This window comes from Lithobates pipiens, unplaced genomic scaffold (genome assembly GCF_037356315.1).
Source record: "Lithobates pipiens isolate NorthernLeopardFrog02 unplaced genomic scaffold, aLitPip1_a1.2 Scaffold_23, whole genome shotgun sequence".
Taxonomy (NCBI): domain Eukaryota; kingdom Metazoa; phylum Chordata; class Amphibia; order Anura; family Ranidae; genus Lithobates; species Lithobates pipiens.
In genome coordinates, this window is record NW_027507785.1 from 191,332,141 (window position 1) to 191,352,918 (window position 20,778).

General features: G+C 44.9%; 1 protein-coding gene across 1 annotated transcript in view; it reads left to right on the forward strand.

Annotated features, from left to right (window-relative positions):
* Positions 1–20,778, forward strand: part of LOC143928079 (coagulation factor XIII B chain-like) — a 508,518-nt gene that overhangs the window by 414,138 nt on the left and 73,602 nt on the right. Inside the window, exons 8-9 of the mRNA XM_077452694.1 lie at positions 13,477–13,647; positions 13,735–13,926. Of these exons, the coding sequence (XP_077308820.1) occupies positions 13,477–13,647; positions 13,735–13,926 (363 nt within the window). The remainder of the gene's footprint in view (positions 1–13,476; positions 13,648–13,734; positions 13,927–20,778) is intronic.

Consider the following 20,778-nt stretch of genomic DNA (forward strand, 5'->3'; position numbering starts at 1 on the left):
ACTAGACTCCCAAAAAGTCCCACACATGTGGTATCCCCGTACTCAGGAGAAGCAGCAGAATGTATTTTGGGGTGTCATTTCACATATGCCCATAGCATGTGTGAGCAATATATCATTTAGTGACAACTTGGTGCAAAAAAAAAAAAGTTTGTAATATTCCCGCAACTTGTGGCAAAATATAAAATATTCCATGGACTCAACATGCCTCTCAGTAAATAGCTTGGGGTGTCTACTTTCCAAAATGGGGTCATTTTGGGGGGTTTTGTGCTATTTTGGCATTTTATGGCCTTCGAAACTGTGATAGGTAGTGAGGAGTTAAATCAAAAATTTGCACCCTTAGAAATCTTGAAGGTGGTGATTGGTTTTCGGGGTGCCGTGCGCGACTAGACTCCCAAAAAGTCCCACACATGTGGTATCCCCATACTCGGGAGAAGTAGCGGAATATATTTTGGGGTGCAATTCCACATATAACCATGGCATGTGTGAGCAATATATCATTTAGTGACAACTTTTTGTAAAAAAAAATTTTTTTTTTTTTTTTTTGTCATTATTCAATCCCTTAGGACAAAAAAAATAAATATTCAATGGGCTCAACATACCCATCAGCAATTTCCTTGGGGTGTCTACTTTCCAAAATGGGGTCATTTGGGGGGGATTTGTACTGCCCTGCCATTTTAGCACCTCAAGAAATGAGATCGGCAGTCATAAATTAAAAGCTGTGTAAATTCCAGAAAATGTACTCTAGTTTGTAGACGCTATAACTTTTGCGCAAACCAAAAAATATACGCTTATTGACATTTTTTTTACTAAAGACATGTGGCTGAATAAATTTTGCCCTCAATGTATGACTAAAATTTAGTTTATTCGATTTTTCTTATAACAAAAAGAAGAAAATATCTTTTTTTTTCAAAATTTTCGCTCTTTTTCCATTTATATCGCAAAAAAATAAAAATCGCAGAGGCAATCAAATACCATCAAAAGAAAGCTCTATTTGTGGGAAGAAAAGGACGCAAATTTCGTTTGGGTGCAATATTGCATGACCGCGCAATTACCAGTTAAAGCAGCGCAGTGCGAAATTGCAAAAAGACCTCTGGTCCTTAAGGTATTTATTGGTCCGGAGCTGAAGTGGTTAATCGTCATTAAAATCAGTGCTCCTGCCAAAACGGCCATTTTTAAAACTTTTTTTTGCATTGACCCATGTCCCCTGGGGCAGGAGCCAGGTCCCCAAACCCTTTTTAGGACAGTATCTTGCATATTAGCCGTTAAAATTACAACTTTTATTTTCGACCGTTCGAGTCCCATAGACTTAAATGGGGGTTCTAACGTTCGTACGAATTTGGGGTCCGTTCGAAAGTTCTGGTGCGAACCAAACCGGGGGGTGTTCGGCTCATCCCTAATGGAGACAATTGGGAGGCAGAATTCAAGGCACTGTTGTGAGCAAACTCTGCCCAAGGTAATAGGTCAGACCAGTTGTTATGATGGCCAGAAATATAGCAACGTAGGAATTGCTCCAAGGACTGATTGGCTCGTTCTGTGGCCCCATTAGACTGCAGGTGATACGCAGAAGAGAACGCAAGCTGGATTCATAACTGTGCACAAAAGGCTTGCCAGATCCGGGAGACAAACTGACTGCCCCTATCCGAGACAATCACCTTGGGTAGCCCATGTAAGCGAAAGATCTCTCGAGCAAAAATGGAAGCCAGTTCCTTAGAGGTGGGCAACTTCTTATCTGGAATAAAATGACACATCTTTGAGAACCGGTCAACCACCATAAGGATAACAGTGTTGCCTTGGGAGTTGGGCAATTCCACAATGAAATCCATAGACAGGTGAGTCCAGGGCCTCTCTCCATTGGGTATGGGTTGTAGGAGGCCCACTGGAAGGTGTCGTGAAGTCTTACTCTGAGCACACACGGGAGAGGCAGCTACGAAGGCAGTAATATCAGCCCATAGACTAGGCCAACAGAATTGTTGGGAGATGGTCCAAATGAGTTGATTCTTCCCAGGATGGCCAGCTTCCTTGGGAGAATGGTAAGTCTGGAGCACTGCAGTACGGAGAGTCTCTGGGACAAAGCAGCAGTCACAAGGTTTATCAGGAGGAGCATGGACCTGAGCAGCAAGAATTTTGTCACCCAAAGGAGAAGTAAGACTGGTGCAAACCGTAGCCACTATACGATCAGGAGGAATCATAGGAACCGGAACCGGAACCGACTCCCACTTGGAAGTGGAGGAAAATTGTCGTGACAAGGCATCAGCCCTTACATTCTTAGTACGGGTAAGAATGAGACAATGTAATTAAAGCTTGACAAGAAAAGAGCCCATTGCGCCCTTCTGGGAGAGAGTTGCTTAGCCTCAGACAATAATGTAAGATTCTTATGGTCAGTAAGAATAAGAACGGGCACAGTGGTACCTTCAAGGAGATGCCTCCATTCTTTCAGGGCGAAAATGATCGCCAACAGCTCTCTGTCACTAATCTCATAATTGTACTCAGCAGGTGACAATTTCTTGGAAAAGTAGCCACACGGATGCATAGTGCTCTCAGAGTTAGGACGTTGAGACAGAAGGGCGCCAACACAAGCATCAACTTCTAGGATAAAAGGCAATGTAGCCAACACAGGAGCAGAAACAAAGGCAGCCTTGAGAGTCTCAAAGGCCTTAATGGACTCCGGAGACCAACTCTGTGGGTTACCGTCCTTTCTGGTCATATCAGTCAGAGGCTTGACCAGAGATGAGAAGTTACGAATAAACTTCCGATATTAGTTGGCAAAGCCCAGGAAATGCTACAGAGGACATAAACCCACGGGTCGAGGCCACTGTAAGACTGCCAACAGATTTTCTGGGTTCATCGAAAAACCAGCAGTGGAAATTACATAACCCAGGAATGTAACTTGTTCACGATGGAACTCGCACTTCTCCAGTTTACAATAAAGATTTTTCTCTCTTAGTTTCTGAAGTACACAACAGATATCTGTGTGATGACTCTCCAGAGACTTGGAAAATATGAGGATATCATCGAGATAAACCACCACACACAATTGCAACAAATCTCGGAGGACATCATTAATAAATTCCTGGAAAACTGCCGGGGCGTTACAAAGGCCAAAAGGCATTACCAGGTATTCATAATGGCCTGTTCTGGTATTAATCGCAGTTTTCCACTTGTCGCCCTCCTTAATGCACACGAGATTGTATGCCCCTCTCAGGTCAAGCTTTGTGAAAACCGTTGCTCCCTTGAGGCGGTCAAATAACTCCGTAATCAATGGAATCATGTAGGCATTCTTAATCGTGACACGATTGAGACCCCTATAATCTATACAAGGTCTCAGTTCACCTTTCTTCTTTTTCACAAAGAAGAAACCAGCACCAGCAGGAGACGAGGACTTGCGGATGAAACCTCGAGAGTGCGTCAACAACATACTCCTCCATGGCCTTATCCTCCAAGACCAACAAAGGGTACACCCGGCCACGAGGAGGTATGATACCAGGTTGAAGGTCAATTGCGCAATCATAAGGCCGGTGTGGAGGCAAACTACCAGCTTGACCTTTATCAAAGACATCGCCAAAGTCACGGTACTCCTCTGCAAGGAGGGGAGTGAAGCGGTGCACAGGACCTTGGATACTTTTAGGAAGCATGACTCACTGCATTGTGGTGACCAGGAGAGAACCTCAGCATGGAGCCAATCAAAAGAGGGGTTGTGCCTCTGTAACCAAGGATAACCAATAACCAGCGGAAATCTGGGTGAGGAAATAACTTGAAATTGGATTATCTCATGGTGAAGAGCCCCTACAGCCATGGACAACAGAACTGTCTCATGAGTCACATGGGTAGGCTGTAAAGGTCTCCCGTCAAGAGCCTCAATGGCAAGTGGAGTGTCACGCAGCTGCAGCGGAATCGAGTGCTGCGAAACAAATGCAGCATCAATGAACAGGCCTACAGCCCCAAAGTCAATTAGAGTCTGTATCTCGATGGACGACTCAGCCCAAGAAAGGGTGACAAAAACCAGGGGCTTATCCTTCTGGATAACTGGGGATGAAACAACGTCACCTAAGGTCTGTCCATGACAGGACCTCAAGGTTCGGGTGTTCCCTGGACGGGTAGGACAAGACTTCAAAAAGTGACCTGCCTGGTCACAATAAAGGCCCAATCTCTTCCTCCTCCTAAAGGCTCTCTCATCCGCAGAGAGACACGTGAAGCCCAGGTGCATGGGTTCCGCTTTACTGACCAACTCTGTACCAGGAGGCATGGGAGGTGAGGGAGGCATGGGTGGGACTACAAAGCTCGGAGACAAACGTACAGGAGGCTTCCGCAAGCGCTCCTTAAGAGAAAATCTTTCTCTGAGCTTGGAGTCAATGAGGATGGCAAACAAGATCAAGCTCTCCAGCTCAGTGGGTATATCTTGGGCTGCTGTCTCATCCTTGATGGAATCCGAGAGACCATGAAAAAAAGCAGCCACGGGGGGGCGTGGCTACCGCGCTGCTGTATGGACGCGTGAGAAGGTAGCTCCGCTACACCGAGAGCAATACTCACTCACTCTCCGGAGTGCTCCTACGATCCCAAACTGGTATCCATCGACGGTGTATCTCCTCTTTATACAGTTGAGATGACCCGTAAGCGCAAGAACCTACCACAACTGAAGAAGTTACCGCAATTCTTCCCGCGGAACCCTCGGGGCCTTCTCCAAGATGGCGCTGATGGCGCCTCGCCTTCAGCCTCCAACAGCTCCGGCTCAGAAGCTCCAAGCCCAGATCATCGATCACCGCGTGGGTCCCCGGGAATGTCTACCCCGCTCTCCCTCAGCCCAGCGAAATCCAAGCAGCGGATGATGGACAACCCTGGCACGGAACAGGTTAGTGGAGAGGGGGTTCAGTTGGAGGACACCAGGGAAATCTCGGACACCATAGATACATTCCCCACCTCCAATCAGCCAGTGTCCGACACTACACTAAAAGATATGCTGATCTCCCTGCGGAGCACACTACATGCTGATATGATGGACTGTATGCGAGGGTTTAAATCAGATATCAATGCAGTAGGCGTGCGGATCGACCCTGTGGAAAACAAAATGGGCGAATTTGCAGCTACCATTAATTCAGTAGTGGATGCCCAGAACGACCAGACAGAGGAGGTGGCGTGGCTACAGGCAAAAGTCGCAGATTTGGAGGATAGGTCCCGACGCAACAACCTTAAATTGAGGGGAGTCCCGGAGTTAATACTACCAGCGCAACTACTCCAATACGCCCAAGAACTGTTGGGCGCCTTTTTGCCGGACTTGCCTGCCTCAGAACTGGCGATTGATAGAATCCACCGCCTCCCAAAGCCATCGCATCTCCCGGATAACATTCCGAGGGACATATTGATGAGAGTACATTTCTTCCAGGCCAAGGAGAAATTCACTTTTGCCTTCAGATCCAACAAACAACCCCCAGAACGCTATGCTAACCTTCAAGTTTTCGCAGACTTGTCGCAACACACCATGCAGAGGAGGAAAGCCTTGCTCCCCATCACCAAGGCGCTTCGCAACCATGCCATTGTTTACAGATGGGGATTTCCGTGTAAGCTTAGCATCTCCAGGGAAGGCCGTACGACGGTAATTGCTAACCTGGAAGATGGTCTAGAGCTACTCAAGCAATGGAACATTCTTCCCTCGCAGAATGACACCACTCCAGAACCTCTGCCACAGATCTCATCACCGGACAACTGGCAAGTGGTGTCTCGCAAGAAGAAGAGCTTGAATCGCAATTACTGAGCTATCCGGAGTCTTTGCTTAACATCCGCTATTCTCAATAATGTTGCTCTCTGTACCAGCGGATATAAGTGAACGTTGTTGTTTCTCCCCCGTTATTTGACAGGCAGGTTCACTGCCTACAGATTCCAAGTTGAATCGTTTCTTTTTACCTATGTGGCTTATGCCTACACTCTGGATCTCTAACATCTTTGTTATTTATACTGTTTTTTTTTCTTTTTTTTCCTCTGTTTTCCTCCATCCCTGGACCCTTCCCCCTTTCCTCATGAGATGGACTTTGTGGCACTTCAGCTGTATCGGTCAGAGATGTGGAATCAGATTGACCTGGACGTCCATGCTTCTGCAAAACTATTCTATGGATCGGAAAGGTATGCGGACTAACTTACTCAATACACTCCTGGACTTTCAATGTTTAAGTTAATTTCCTTTAATGTGCATGGCTTAAACCACCCGGCTAAGAGGGCATCTGTATGGAAGGAAGCTCAGAAACTGCGGGCAGATGTACTCTGCTTACAGGAATCGCACTTCTTAGCTAACGACCCTCCGCCCTTCCGTAACAAGAATTTTCCTCATCTTTTTTTTTTCATCCGCCTCGCAAAAGCGTAAAGGTGTTGTGATCGCTATTAGAGATTCAATTGCTTTTTCGCATATTCTCACACTAACGGACCCTGAGGGTAGATATATAATATTGGTGGGCTCGCTCAACAACAAGATCTACACCATTGTAAACCTTTACGCTCCTAACTCCCACCAGCTCAGGTTTCTCAAGAGACTGCTCACAAAAATCAAAGAAGTGCGACAAGGAGCCCTAGTAATGTGTGGAGATTATAACATAACAGTGGATTTCCGAATAGACACAACCTCTAGTTCCCACAGACCTCTTCCATCTCTCCAACGCTTGCTCCAAGAAGAAGGACTATACGACGTCTGGAGGTGTCAGCATTCTACTGAAAGGGATTATTCATTTCATTCCTCTAGACATAATACGTATTCAAGAATTGATATGATCCTGGTAGATAGGTTCTTGTTGCAGGCGGTGTCCTCCTCCGCCATTCATGGTATCTCTTGGTCGGATCATGCCCCCGTTTCGGCAGTAGTGGCGGAGAGGAACACTCATACTGTTTCTGGAGTCTGGAGGGCGAATGTTGGTGTATTTAGTTCACAAGAACAAATGTTAGAGGTCACTAGGAGCCTCAAAGAGTTTTTTATGACCAACATTGGCTCGGTTACCGACCCAATGACTCTTTGGTGTGCACATAAAGCTTTTATGAGGGGTATCTTGCTGCAAGCCAATGCAAAACTTAAAAAACAGAGATCCCTCAGGATAGACCGACTCCTGACTGATATTGACTCGTTAGATAATCAGAATAAGATAAATCCCTGCCCTACGACGGCTCATAGACTGGATGCTCTTCGCTCTGAGCTCAGACTTCTGCTTCTAGAAGACCACAATAGATTTGTCCACTATCTAAAATTGACTCATTACTCAGCGGGAAACAGAGCAGGTAAATTTTTAGCCCAACGCTTGAGAGAACAAAAGGCTAGAACCACTATTCCATATTTAATTAATCCCTCGAATAGAAGTAAAGTATACAACCCTAAGGATATTGCTGATTCTTTTGCCAGATACTACTCCTCGCTATATAATATCAAAGCAGACCCCAATACCTCTCAACCAAAAGAGGCGGACATTGCTGCCTTTTTGGACAGTGTCTCAGGCCGCGTACACACGCGGGGACTGTTCGGCCAACTTTGTCCGTCAAACAGTTTCGGCAAACAGTCCGCTCAAAATTAGCATGGACGGACATGGCCACACACGACGTATGAACAGTTTGCTGAAACCGTGCGCGATGACGTGAACGGCACGTACGACGGGACGAAAAATACGACGTCCTATACACTGCATTATAACTTTCGGCGTGTAAAGCCTTTCTGAGCATGTGCGGAACTTAGTTTGTCGAACAAGCCTACACACGAGGGAACTGTTCGCTGAAACAAGGTTTCAGCGGACAGTTTTTCGGAAATTCCGAAAAACCTTGTTCAGCGGACTGTTCGCTGAAACTGTCCGCTGAACGCCCACACACGGGCGGACTGTCCGCCGAAACACTGTTCAGCGGACAAAGTTGGCCGAACAGTCCCCGCGTGTGTACGCGGCCTCACTTCCCAGACTTTCTGTGGAGCAACTTTCCACATTAAATGCCCCTATTTCTCAGACAGAAATTCAAAAAGCTATTAGAACATTACCGTCGGGCAAATCTCCAGGCCCTGATGGCCTTCCTGGCGAATATTACTCAAATTTCAGTGATATCTTAACCCCGACACTACAGGAAATCTACTCACAAGCGGCCACTACATCCTCCTTCCCCTCGGAAAAATGTTAGGTGCATATGTTGTCACCATTCCTAAACCAGGGAAATCCCCAGATATCCCAGCCAATTTCCGTCCAATATCGCTTCTCAATACGGATGTAAAGGTGTATGCTAAAATTCTGGCCCAGAGATTGCTACCCATTTTACCAACCCTTATAAGCCCTGACCAAACAGGTTTTACAGTGGGAAGACAAGCTTCCGATGCAACTAGGCGGGTGATTGATATTGTGTGCCATGCGAGGACCTGTCGGACGCCTTCTCTGCTCCTCTCTTTGGATGCGGAGAAGGCGTTCGACAGGATACACTGGGGATATATGAATTCTGTTCTCTGCAAATTCGGATTTCAAGGCCCTATTATATCTGCAATCTTAGCCCTTTACTCTACCCCTTCTGCAAAAGTATATACTTCCAGCATCCTATCTCAATCTTTTGCCATCACAAATGGTACACGGCAGGGATGCCCACTGTCCCCTTCCATATTCAACTTACTGATAGAACCCCTAGCTGAAAAAATTCGATCTCACCCAAACATCCATGGTTTTACTTTCAGAGGCAGACAGCACAAAATAAATCTATTTGCGGACGATATAATCTTGTTTCTTACATCCCCAAAACTTTCTTTATCACACGCCCACCACATTCTGGAACAATTCAGTAATGTCTCCTACTATAAAGTTAATAATTCTAAATCCCTTATCCTCCCTCTTGATATCCCAGGGCAACTAATGCTTAACTTGCAAAAGTCCTTCCCGTACTCTTGGAAAAAGGACAGCATAACCTATTTGGGACTACAGATCACAGCGGACCCTAATAAACTAGCTGATGCTAACTACTCCTTACTACTCCAAAAACTAAACTCCGAGACCAAACGCATCTCCAAAACTGAACTAACGTGGTCGGGCCGCTTGGCCTCTTTTAAAATGTTATTACTTCCACAGATTCTTTACGTATTTCGTACGCTACCCATACCTATTAAACCCATGTATCTTAGGCTACTCAACTCTCTCCTAAATGGATATATTTGGCAGAATAAGAAGCCTAGATGCGCTAGGGGTCTATTAGTGAAACACAGAAAGGTGGGGGGCATGGGTTATGTGGAACTACAAGACTATTTTATGGCAGCTGTGCTCTCCCAACTCAACACTTGGTTCGACAAACAAGCTTTTGTCCCTTGGAGAGACATCGAACAGTCTATGTCCCCGATGGATGACCTTCCTTCCTTGCTTTGGCTTGACCGTCTGAGGCCCTTTAACTTGAGACTACTACTGCTGACGATTCAAGCCTCTCTTTGGGCATGGAGGGCCCTCGGATGGATCGGCCATTCGGAAGGAGGAAGGGTTGATGTCCCCATACCTATCGACCTACTCACCAAGGCTATCCCTGGTCCAGTCCTTCAGACTTGGAAACTCAAGGGTATTACTCTTCTCTCGGACATATTGAATGACAAGCATGTCAAAGACTTCAAAACACTCCAAAATGAATACGGTTTAGAAGTGAGGGAACTGTATAAATATGGTCAGGTATCCCATTTCCTACGTTCCCTACCCACAACCCGAATTTACCTACAGGAGGCCGTTTGGAGGTTCTACACAAACTCAAGCTAGCAAAAGGAGTTTCGTTCTTCTACGGCCTCTTCCAGCACAAGAATATATTTACTAAATCCTCCCCATATTTAAAATGGGAAGGAGACTTGGGAAAGGTATACACATCAAAACAATGGTACCAAGCTCTCAACTCAATCTATAGAGCATCTCGCTGCGTTAACCATTGGAAATTGTCCCAAAAAATATCCTTGAGATGGTACCTTACCCCATATAGACTATCTAAATTTTCCAGAGGAAATTCCAATTTGTGCTGGAGGGGCTGTGGAGAAGTGGGCTCACTCAAGCATATCTTTTGGTCGTGTAGACATTTGTCCAGTTTTTGGAACAGTGTATTCAGAATGATTACCTCCCTCACGGGAATTATTTCCCAGCCTGACCCAGGGCTAGCTATACTGAATTTGGGTATTGAGAACTATCCTCCTCAATATAGAACAGTGGTGACACATGTCTTACTAGCCGCCAGATCACTCATAACTCAGAAATGGAAAACGGATCTAGTTCCTAACCTCTCTGATGTAATTATTGTTGTGAAAATCAATTGTATATATGAAACCTCACTACTTTCTAGGCTAAGTAATGGTATGAAGCGTATGGAAGTCTGGAAAATATGGAAAGTTAAATATCACTAACTTGTTTCTACACTCCCAATATCTTGCAAACCTCAGGTCCATCTCAACCCCCCCCCCCCCCTACCCTTACCATACCTTCTCCTTTCCCCGTTCTTCTGATTACCACCCTATCTCTTGCACTCTCCCCTTCTCGATATTTCTGCCCTTTTTTTTTTAGTTCTCCTTTCCCCTCCATTCTTGGCTCTTTACAATCCCAATCTGTCCTATCTACATTTTCATGCCGTAAGAAATCTTGCGTATGTTAAAGGGGTTCAGTTATAAATCTTATCATAGTAACCTAGGTTCTAGGTGCCTAGATGAATACTGTGTGACTACACTAATACGTTCCTTTTCTATACATGACTTAACATTTACAAAGATGCATATGTTACTACACTACTGTAACTCCTTTCATATACATGATGTATATAAATGTCTATTTTCTTTGTTTGCGAAAATCTCTAATAAAAACTAATTTGAAAAAAAAAAAAAAGCAGCCACGAGGGCATCATTGTTCCAAGCAACCTCTGCTGCCAGAGTACGGAATTCAATGGCGTAGTCGGCAGCAGTACTTGTACTCTGTTTGATGGACATGAGGCACTTGACAGCAGAAGCGGAGTGTGCGGGAACGTCAAAAACCTTTTTAAAGCAGGCCACAAACTGAGGGTAACTCAAGACAACAGGTTTTTGCGTCTCCCATAGAGGGTTAGCCCAGGCCAAGGCTCTCTCATAAAGCAAAGATATCACGACACCTACTTTGCTTCTGTCCGTGGGAAACGCCTGGGGCAGCATTTCGAAGTATATCTCAACCTGATTGAGAAACCATCTACATTGAACTGGATCACCCCCAAATCGCCGGGCAAGCGGAGCAGAACCCTCGAGGTGGGTGCCTGCACAGAGACTGGCACAGCAGCAGGGATGGCCTGTGACTCAGGTTGTACCGGAGCAGCCACCATGGGGGATTCCAGGTAAGCCATGCGATTCAGGAGCGTTTGTAACGCCAAGGCAAACTGATCCATGCAGTGATCTTGCTCATCCAATCTGGAAAAAATATTACCAACAAATGGATTGACTGTATCTTCTGAATTCATGGCCTTTGCGTACTGTCAGAAACCATGAAACAGACTGAGACAGAAGTACAATCAAATCACACTTGTTTGTTAATAAAAATAAAAAGGTAAATAGAAGATAGCATAGTCAAGCATAGCCAGAGTCCTGTAGCCAGATCGGGTAGTCAGCCAGTCCAAAGTTCATTAACCAGATCGGGTAATCAGCCAGGCCAGAAGTCAGGGATCCAAGGAGAGCAACCGCAAGCAGGATAAGAAGCCAGGTGGGATGTCAGCAAGCCAGTCTTGAAACAAACAGCAGGAGATGGTTCCCTGTGATGTGACCAACGCGAAGGCAAATGAAAAAGTGAGCAGGAAGGCTTTAAATAGGCAGGTCAGACGAGCATCATCGGGAACAGCTGGTAACTGTGGAAAGAGAAGAGAGCTGGCAATTAGCCGACAGCTGAGCGGCCAGCCCAGAGGAGGAAGGGCTAAGCCAGCCCTGACAATTACATAGCACTGAAGTACATCAGGTGCCTCCCAAGGATTCCAGCCAGCCAGCCTCTTTTTGTGACGTGTAGAATTGTGTTTTCCCCATGTGCACAACCTGAAATCTTGCAGGATACAGCATACTATAGGGAAGATTATGATCTTTTAATCTTTGCTTCACACACTGAAAAGCAGCAAGTTGTTTCTGGGTAGCCACCGAAAAGTCTGGAAAAATAGTAATAGAATTATTGTTGTAAAGTAAGCCAAGCATACCTTTGCACATTGTAGGATGACTTCTTTATCCCTGAAGTAGAGGAATCGAGCCAATAAAGGCTGGGGATACTGGCCAGGCAGTGGGGCCCTCAATGGGACTCTGTGGGCTCATTCCATAGCAAATAGTTGAGAAAAAACGATCTTCTCCAAATGTTTACTTCAACCACAGGAGTAGGAATTCTTTAAGGTGTTTGTCCTCAGCCCTCTGGGAAGCCAAAAAAGTGTAGATTGTTCCGGCGGAGCCAGTCTTCAATATATCCCAGTATGGCTTCCTGGTACTGGTGGTCCACCGCACCTCATGGACAGCCACCATCAGGGGGTTCAGGTCTTCCAGGCAGTCTGCATATTTATGGAACTCCGGCCAATCTCTGGAGATGTGTGTCCAGTAAGTGGCTGGAGAACCTATAAATGTTCTGAGGCCTGGCAGCAGTGTGCAGAGTTCCAGGGTCCAGCCTTCTGGAGGAGAAAACTTTGCTGAGGGCTGGCCCCTGGGGCAGAGAGACAGAGGCGAAGCCTGGGGAGTCTCTTTTTGAAGACATTAAGGTCCCAAATAGGCTTAGCTGGGGGGCAGCTACCTAAGATAGAACAGAGAGAGAGCCTGGGACAGAGCCTTGATAGCGCCAGGAGAACAGGTGTGAGGAGGCTCCATTACTCTGGGACTGCTTAACCCTGCTACACAGAGGAGAGGTAACTATGCTTTTCCTTAAAAGCCAGTGCAGTGCACAATACAGTCAGCAGTTGTGTTTTACCACTTAAACGTGGCCAGTGTAACCAGGAGCTGTGCAAATCAGCAATGAGACAGTACAGTACAGCCTAAGGTTGTGCAATACAGCCTGCATTTTTGTACAGAGCAGCCAAAAGCCTAGCAAGTCCTCAAGTTCTACAGTCTGGGGTATGCTATGCTCCCCATCCCTATCCAACTTCCTGTTCAATAAAAACCCTAAAAAGAAACCTCTAGACTGATTCTTGAGCCAGCAGAAGAGTCCAGAAAATGCAGTTCTGGAGTTCTGCATTAAACCACCTTAAAAACTCCAATCATTTCACTCTTCCTATGCATTTCTTCTAATTGCACAATATGCCAGAAAGTAGGCCAATTTAACTCATGCACATTGACACTGAAGCTGGTTATAAGGTTAGACAATCTGCTGAACTTGAGGTGTACTTTTGCTATGAATATGCCTTTGCAATCACCAAGAGCAAAACTTAAATTAGTAATATTCCCAAAGTTTCCTAACGATTCCTGGGATTGTTCTGGCTACTGTTTTTGCTTGTTTATTTGAACCATTACAAGTTCATAGGGATTTTTGGTTATAATCTATGTAATGTTCAATAATCATTTTCTAGGGTCGTGTTCTCCTCCTGTCATTTCAAATGCAATACATTCTTCTGAAAAACAAGATGGTTATGAATCTGGGTCTTCAGTGAATATTAAATGTAAAGACACGTTTGTGCTCAGTGGACGCATAAATGTAAAATGTGAAAACGGTAAATGGGATGAACTTCCACAATGCCTCCGTAAGTGCCATAAATTACTTCTGTAGTCAACACCATGCTGCTAACACCACAACTTTATTATAATAAGATTTGATTGATGTTTTGCAGAGCCTTGCACAATTGATCCCAGCAGCTTGGAGAGAAATCACATTGAACTTTTGCCAACAGAGAATGCTCCTGAGATACTTGAACATGGTACAGAACTAAATGTAAAATGCAAAGCAAATTTTAAACGCCCAGGATCTCTAACAGCTTTATGTTCTGATGGAGTAATGAAATATTCAAGGTGTTTCTCTGGTGGTGAGTACCACTAATCTTTTTAGAATTATATTGCTACTTGTACAGTTTTGTGAGTTCCTGTAAATATCTTCAGTATGTAGCACTGTCCCCGTAGGGACTACTGTGTGTTAACTTCCCTGGGCCTTCCCCTCTATCTTTCAGCCAGTTATTTGGGATCTTCACACGATCACCCATAATCTCATCTGCTCGTTATTCAATAATCAATCCAGGGGTTTGTTTTTTGTTTTTTTTTCCGTAAAAGAATTTTATTGAAAATACAATGCAAGTACAAAAGTATCAGATAAATGAACTGACAATGTGTGAGCATTGCAAACAATTACAGGCGTAACTAACAGCATATACTGGTAAATCACTAACTCTACATGTCTCCGCTTAGTATTGTTAAACTCAATATATCGACGCATAGGTCATTTGTACATGTTTCAGGGTATGATGCTTACAATCTACATTTCTACAATCGGGTTAGGAGACTTTGGACGGACAGAATTATTATCATCTGTCTCAGTAGGTGGAATGAGTAGAGAGATTGATAGTCATCTGTGTTAGGGTGGTCAAGAGCAGAAGAGAGTCAGTCATTGGTATGGAAGAAGAGAAAAAGAAAAGAGAAAAAAAATGAAATAAAAAGAAAAAAAAAGAAATATAAAAAGGGGGGGGGGGGGGGTGACCTGAAGGAAAATGGCTAGGAGGAAGGATGGGAATGGACAGGGGGGGTTCTAAGGAAGGGGGAGGAAAGTTGTTCGAGGATGTCGCCCTCCCGGTCTCTACCATTTTTTCAATAAGAGAGGATGGTTCAACGTGAGGGTCCCCACCAGCGGGGTTTCCCCCTGGACCCTTGTGTGGGGCGGGTCAGGGATGTTATATAGGACAAACTAAACGGTCTAAAGGGGGAGAACTGGTGAGGATACGCTTAACCCGCTGTTAGGACAATGAGGACGATTTGGGTTCATGATGGAGATATATCTGTCTGAGGTACAGAAGTGATGCCAACATGCCCATGTCTGCGAATATTTTGAAGGGGAATCTTGGGCAATGTGTATCAATTCCTCCAGCTCGGCTATTCTCCCCACTCGCATCAGCCATTCAGATGCCGTTGGAGAGTGTGGGGTTCCCCAATGAGTGGAAACGCACAATTTAGCAGCATTGATCATATGGACCCCAACAGATTTCCTGTAAGATTGGATTGAGGTAGAAGAGTGGTGAGGGGTTTGTTTTTTTTGTATTTATTTTTGGAACTTGGATGGCAGAAGGGAATAGTGGGATACTCCAACTGGAATTACACATGAGTACAACTCTCACTTGACCTCACCAGGCTGAATGTGGTAGCAGACTCTCTGCTATACCATACTGCACTTGTATGGGAGAAAAAAGTAATTTTCTTGCTCAGGCAGCAGACTTGATGAAACTGTTTTATCTTCAGGACACTCACTAGCATCCACTTTGACTAAAACCTGTTCACTGGCTCTACTAGCTGAAGGGATGGCCCTCACAGGAAAGACCCCATGACACAGATCTGTATTCACAGTAGGCAGAAACAAATCCTTCCTCGTCTCCCTTCCAGTCAGCTCTGCAGGACATCTGGGTTGCAGCTTTACTAGGATTCCGGCTTTCAGGTCGACCACCTGAGGCCGCATGGCAGCCTTCGCAGAGGACGGGCAGACACTCCATCCCTCCGGGACCCCGCTCTCCAACATATATACTGTCACCCAGCATGCATTGAGGCACTTTCCTCTGCCAATGGCCAGGCTGTAACTATGCCTATGCTCTCACTTGTCAGGTTTCCTCCCACTGTCCAATATTCCCGATCCTTTTGGACCAGTGTGAAACATTCAGACAACATGAGCAGCATCTGAGTACCATGAGCAGACCCTATTATTGGATCCCTGCTCCCTGATAGGCAGAGAGCATCTAAATTTACCTGCCAGCCTTCTTGGTAAGTAGAAAGACCAAAAAAACTATACTCTCTTCTAGCACCTACAAGTATATAAGTGACCAGAAGTTGCAAAAGATATTTATTTAAAACAGTTTTTTATTCGTATTACACCTATAAATGTAATTGGATGTAACTATTACATAGACATTGTTGCTAAAGCTGCCAAATTACTTGGTCACACATATAGTCTTCAGAAAGGCCCATTGCTTTGTTCTGGTTGGTGCTGAATGCTATGCAATGGCATTGTTGTGGTTTGTACACTACATAGACTTTCAAGGATAAGATATCATTCTCAGTGAAGTGGAGGGCTATCACAAATCCCACATCTGTGTAGTTACTTGTTTTGATAGTCTTTGAAAAAGCGGGAGATTGTGGGACTTTAACCTCCCTGGCGGTATGATTATTTCAGATTTTAGACGCTGAAAGCGGTACCATTATTTTGCATGGAAATTTGGCATTTTATATTGTAGGCCTGTAATTCTTATGCTCCGTACACACGGTCGGACAATCCGGCGGACTTAGAAAGAAGTTTTGACTCAAAATTGTCCACTGGACTGACAATCCGGCTGTCTGTGTGCTAGTTTGCTGGACTTTTGAAATGAACAGACTTGCCCACACACGGAGAAAAGTCTGTTCATTTTGAATGCGGCTCCAGGTAGACGGGACTAGCGAAGGAAGTCAATGTCGCCGCTTCCTTCGGCGAGATTGACACGTCGCTTGGCCCGTCACCTGGTATGGACTTAAAGGGAAAACCCTACGCCGAAAAAAACGGCGTGAGGGTCCCCCCCAAGTCCATATCAGACCCTTATCCGAGCACGTAGCCTGGCCGGTCAGGAAAGGGGGTGGGGACGAGCAAGCGCGGGGGGCTTATTGGAATCCGGGAGCCCCCTTTAATAAGGAGGCCCCCAGATACCAGCCACCCACCCTATGTGAATGAGTATGGGGTACAATGTACCCCTACTCATTCACTTGGTGAAAAAAGTGTACATAAAAAAAACACAACACAAAGTGAGACAGCTCTGATGGTCTTCTGTCTTGGAGGGGTCTTCACACCAAACTCCTACTCTATCTTCTGCTCTTTTGCTAGCTCTTTAATTAGCGAAGGAGCCCGGCTTTCTTCTTCGTAGCCGCCAGCATTCGGGGGTCTTCTACCGAATTCGGGGTCTTGTCCCCCTCTTCGGTTCTTCTTCTTCCCGGACCTCCGCTTTCTTCTTCCAACTCTTTTACTAGCGTTGGCCCGGCCTTCTGTCGCTGTTGCCGCCGCCTTATTGTATTCTTCTCTTCTTCTTTTCTTCTTCCTTGCGATGTTGACACGATGCTGTCTCTGGCCGCAATGGCAGGGACGTGTTGTGCGGCGACTTATATAGGGACAAGGGGCGGGGTCACCAGGCGATGTCACATGGTGACCCCGCCCCCTTATGAAGAAGACTAAGTCCGCTGGATAGTCCGATCGTGTGTACGCGGCATTAGAAATAATTCACTTAAATCTGTCCAAACAAGAGTCTAATAGACATCCCGGTTATGATAAAATTTTAAATAAGAAATCATAAATTATATATATAATATAAATTTACTCAAGCGCTGATATGTATGAAATTATTAGTAATATTGACCCCAAACCAAAAAATTATCCCTCAATACGTACTATGAAATATATAATATTAGGGTGCTAAAATCAATATAGTGGTCAAAAATTTAATAAAAAAGTGCATAATGTGCATATAAAGTGCAATCTTCGTAATGCTAAACTTATGGAGACTTAGAAATAAAGTGCTAGAAAGGTAATATATATTCACATGCAGTGCTAATATACCAAAAAAATGCTTCATAAAGTGCCTGTGTGCATATGTAAACTTCACACTAGCGCTTAATAAATTATATAACTTATATACAAAGATCTGTGAACAATATAATTCTAATATCCCACATGAACCATAAACTTTAACATGCTTCACAGTGTTAAACAACTTATCCTTCTAATTGCTTATGATAAGGTGCTAGTATACTTGTACAGATCAATAAAATCGCCAAAAGAGTCACTTATGCCAAAGATTTTACTCCTTTTTTCACCACTAGATTTTCCTTGAGAATGTCAGTGTAATAATATCACATACTGGACACACGAAAAGCTGTAGCTAGCAGCCATTTTGTTTGGGAATCTGACGTCAGCCATGATAGTCTTGGCTAACAGTTACACATTGCAGTAGAAATCTGAACCCCCTCCCTTTTCCCTTATTTCCAGGAATTCATTGGCTTAACTCAGAACACGTTAAAAGAGCTGTTAACATAGAGAAAACAGAACTAGGCTTAGGTCTGTGAAAACAGCAAATGTTGGCCTGGTAGGATGTCCAGGACTACCGTAAAACTGTCACCCTTTCAATTCAGAGATCCAACAGATACCTGTAGTAAATACCTCAATCCACATAAAGCTCAAACAGTTTATTTTTTATCCAGAAAAAGAACTTTATTAAATAGTTCACACATACAGTTCAAATATCCATATTCAAAAATAAAAGATACAAAACAATGTATTACAGTGCCAAGTGGCCCGAGGACATAACATACTTAAGAGCCTTTGGATCCCCCCAAACCACACCATCCCTAGCCTTATATTGTTGCTCAATCCATAAACAAACCAATACCTTATACCATATCCGTACAAGTAGAAATATAGTTGTAGTGTTGTATTTATCTAAACCCAGAGCCGAGCAGTCGGTCCATGACTAGGTCATCTGGGGCAAGACCCGGAGTGCCCAGCCATGGCCCCCACAATTTTTCAAATTTATCAGGACAACCTCTATGCTGATATACAAATTTTTCCATTCTCAGTGTATTGCCTAATGTGGTGGTCCACTCCCTGACCGTTGGAGGGGAGTCTGATTTCCAGTGAAGCATTATCAACTTGTGGGCCACAGAGAGTGCCCTAGACAGGGCCTCTCTGGTATGAGAGTCCCACTCCAGATCATCCAGCAAGTTCAAAATGCAGCACCTAGGGTCCCAAGGGACCGACACCCGAAATACCGTGCTCAGGGTGTCAGTCACCCTTCTCCAATAAACATGGAGTTTGGGACATCGCCACGTCATACGTATTAAGTCTTCATGGTCCCTTTCGCATCTAGTACACACGGGTGTTGACGTAAGTCCCATAGAATGTAACCTGCGGGGTGTATAGTAAGTTCTCAGTATTGTGTACAGCTGTGTAAGTCTTTGCGTCACATTCAGCAAACATATGGCCACTTACTGCAGTACTTCTTCCCACTGTTCGTCCTCCAGGGGTCCTACATCTAATTCCCATTTCCTTTTGACAGTCAGGGGGTGTTTCACCAAGAACTTATAAGTGTGGCGTAGCTTTGTGAGATAAACCCTTTAGAATTTTCGGCTGCTTTAATCTGTGAGATAAGAGGCATTCCCTCCACCTGCCACTCTGAGACCCTTGATTGGGCTATAAAGGCATGTCTAAGTTGCATATAGTAAAAGTGCATATGAGCCAGCAGTTAATATCTTTCTCTCAGGGTATCAAAGGGTAATAGTTTACCATTGCTGATTATCTGTGTCAGATAAAACACGCCAATCCTCTGCCATCTCTCCTTATGCTGTAGCTTAGCTAATTCAGGGTAAGACTCATTAGCCCATATAGGACTATATTCACTAATACCTGTTGCTTCCTGCAGATATTTGGTTTTGTTCCATATTTTCTGTATTAAATTATATGTGGGGAAACTTTTTTTTGGGGGGGGGGGGGGTTTACTGAAGGCCAGTGCCTCAAGGGCAGTTGGGATAGATCTCCCACCCACTGTGCGCAGCATAATGACCTCAGACATGCTGGGGATTCTATTAGTTGGATCTCCTTCTGGGACCATGGTGCCTATCAAATGCTGCAACTGAGAGGCCATATAGTACAGCCAGGGGTTCGGCAATGCTAGGCCACCTTCCACCTTTGGGCGTTGGAGATGTTCTAATTTAATCCTAGGGGGTCGGCTTTTCCATATTAGCTCTTGAAATATTGAATTTACTATCCTAAAGGTCTTTAATGGAATCACAGCTGGGGAGTTGTGGAGCATGTATAGCAGTTGGGACATAAGAATCATTTTAATAAGATTGACCTTTCCCGCAGCCGACATACATAATAAAGTCTTAGTCCTTGCGCTAACCTGGTCAGCAGCGGTGCAATGTTTAAAACATTATAGTCTCTGATTCGAGGGGTCACCCTTATGCCCATATATTTAAACGAGAGGGCGAGAGGGATCTCTCCCACCCGTCCCCCCTGCTGTATTTGTTGTTCGTCTATTGGCATAAGTGCTGATTTGGACCAATTTGGCCCGAGAACTCCCCAAACTAAATCACTGTATCCATTGTGTTGCTCAGAGACTGTGCCATGTCACCCAGTAGAATCATCTTATCATCTGCATAAAGCATCACTTTTTCCTGCCTATCCCCATAGCAGAAACCTGTGATACCGCTGTACTCCCTGATCCTAATGGCCAGTGGTTCTATTGCCAGGGAAAACAGCAGGGGGGGCAGTGGGCACCCCTGCCGACTGCCCCAACCGAGTTGAAATGACAAGGATAGCCTGCTGGCCTGTATGAGGCCGGGTCTACTGGGTCTACTGGGTCCTTATCAGGTTTTAAAATTATAACAATATTTGCTTCAGACATAGAGGGAGGTAAAATCTCCCTCTCCTTGGCAGCATTGAACACTCCAAGCAGCCTAGGGAGTAATATCTCAGAAAACTGCTTGTAGACCTTGATAGGAATCCTGTACCCCCCTGGGGCCTTACAGTTGGGGAACCCAGCCATCGTAGTCTGCAATTCTTCAAGGGTGAGTGGGGCGTCCAATGCCTCACTTTGGGAACCTGCGAGTTGTGGGAATGGTATTTCGTCTAAGTAAGCAGCCAGCTCCTCTGAACCATACTGCGAGGTTGG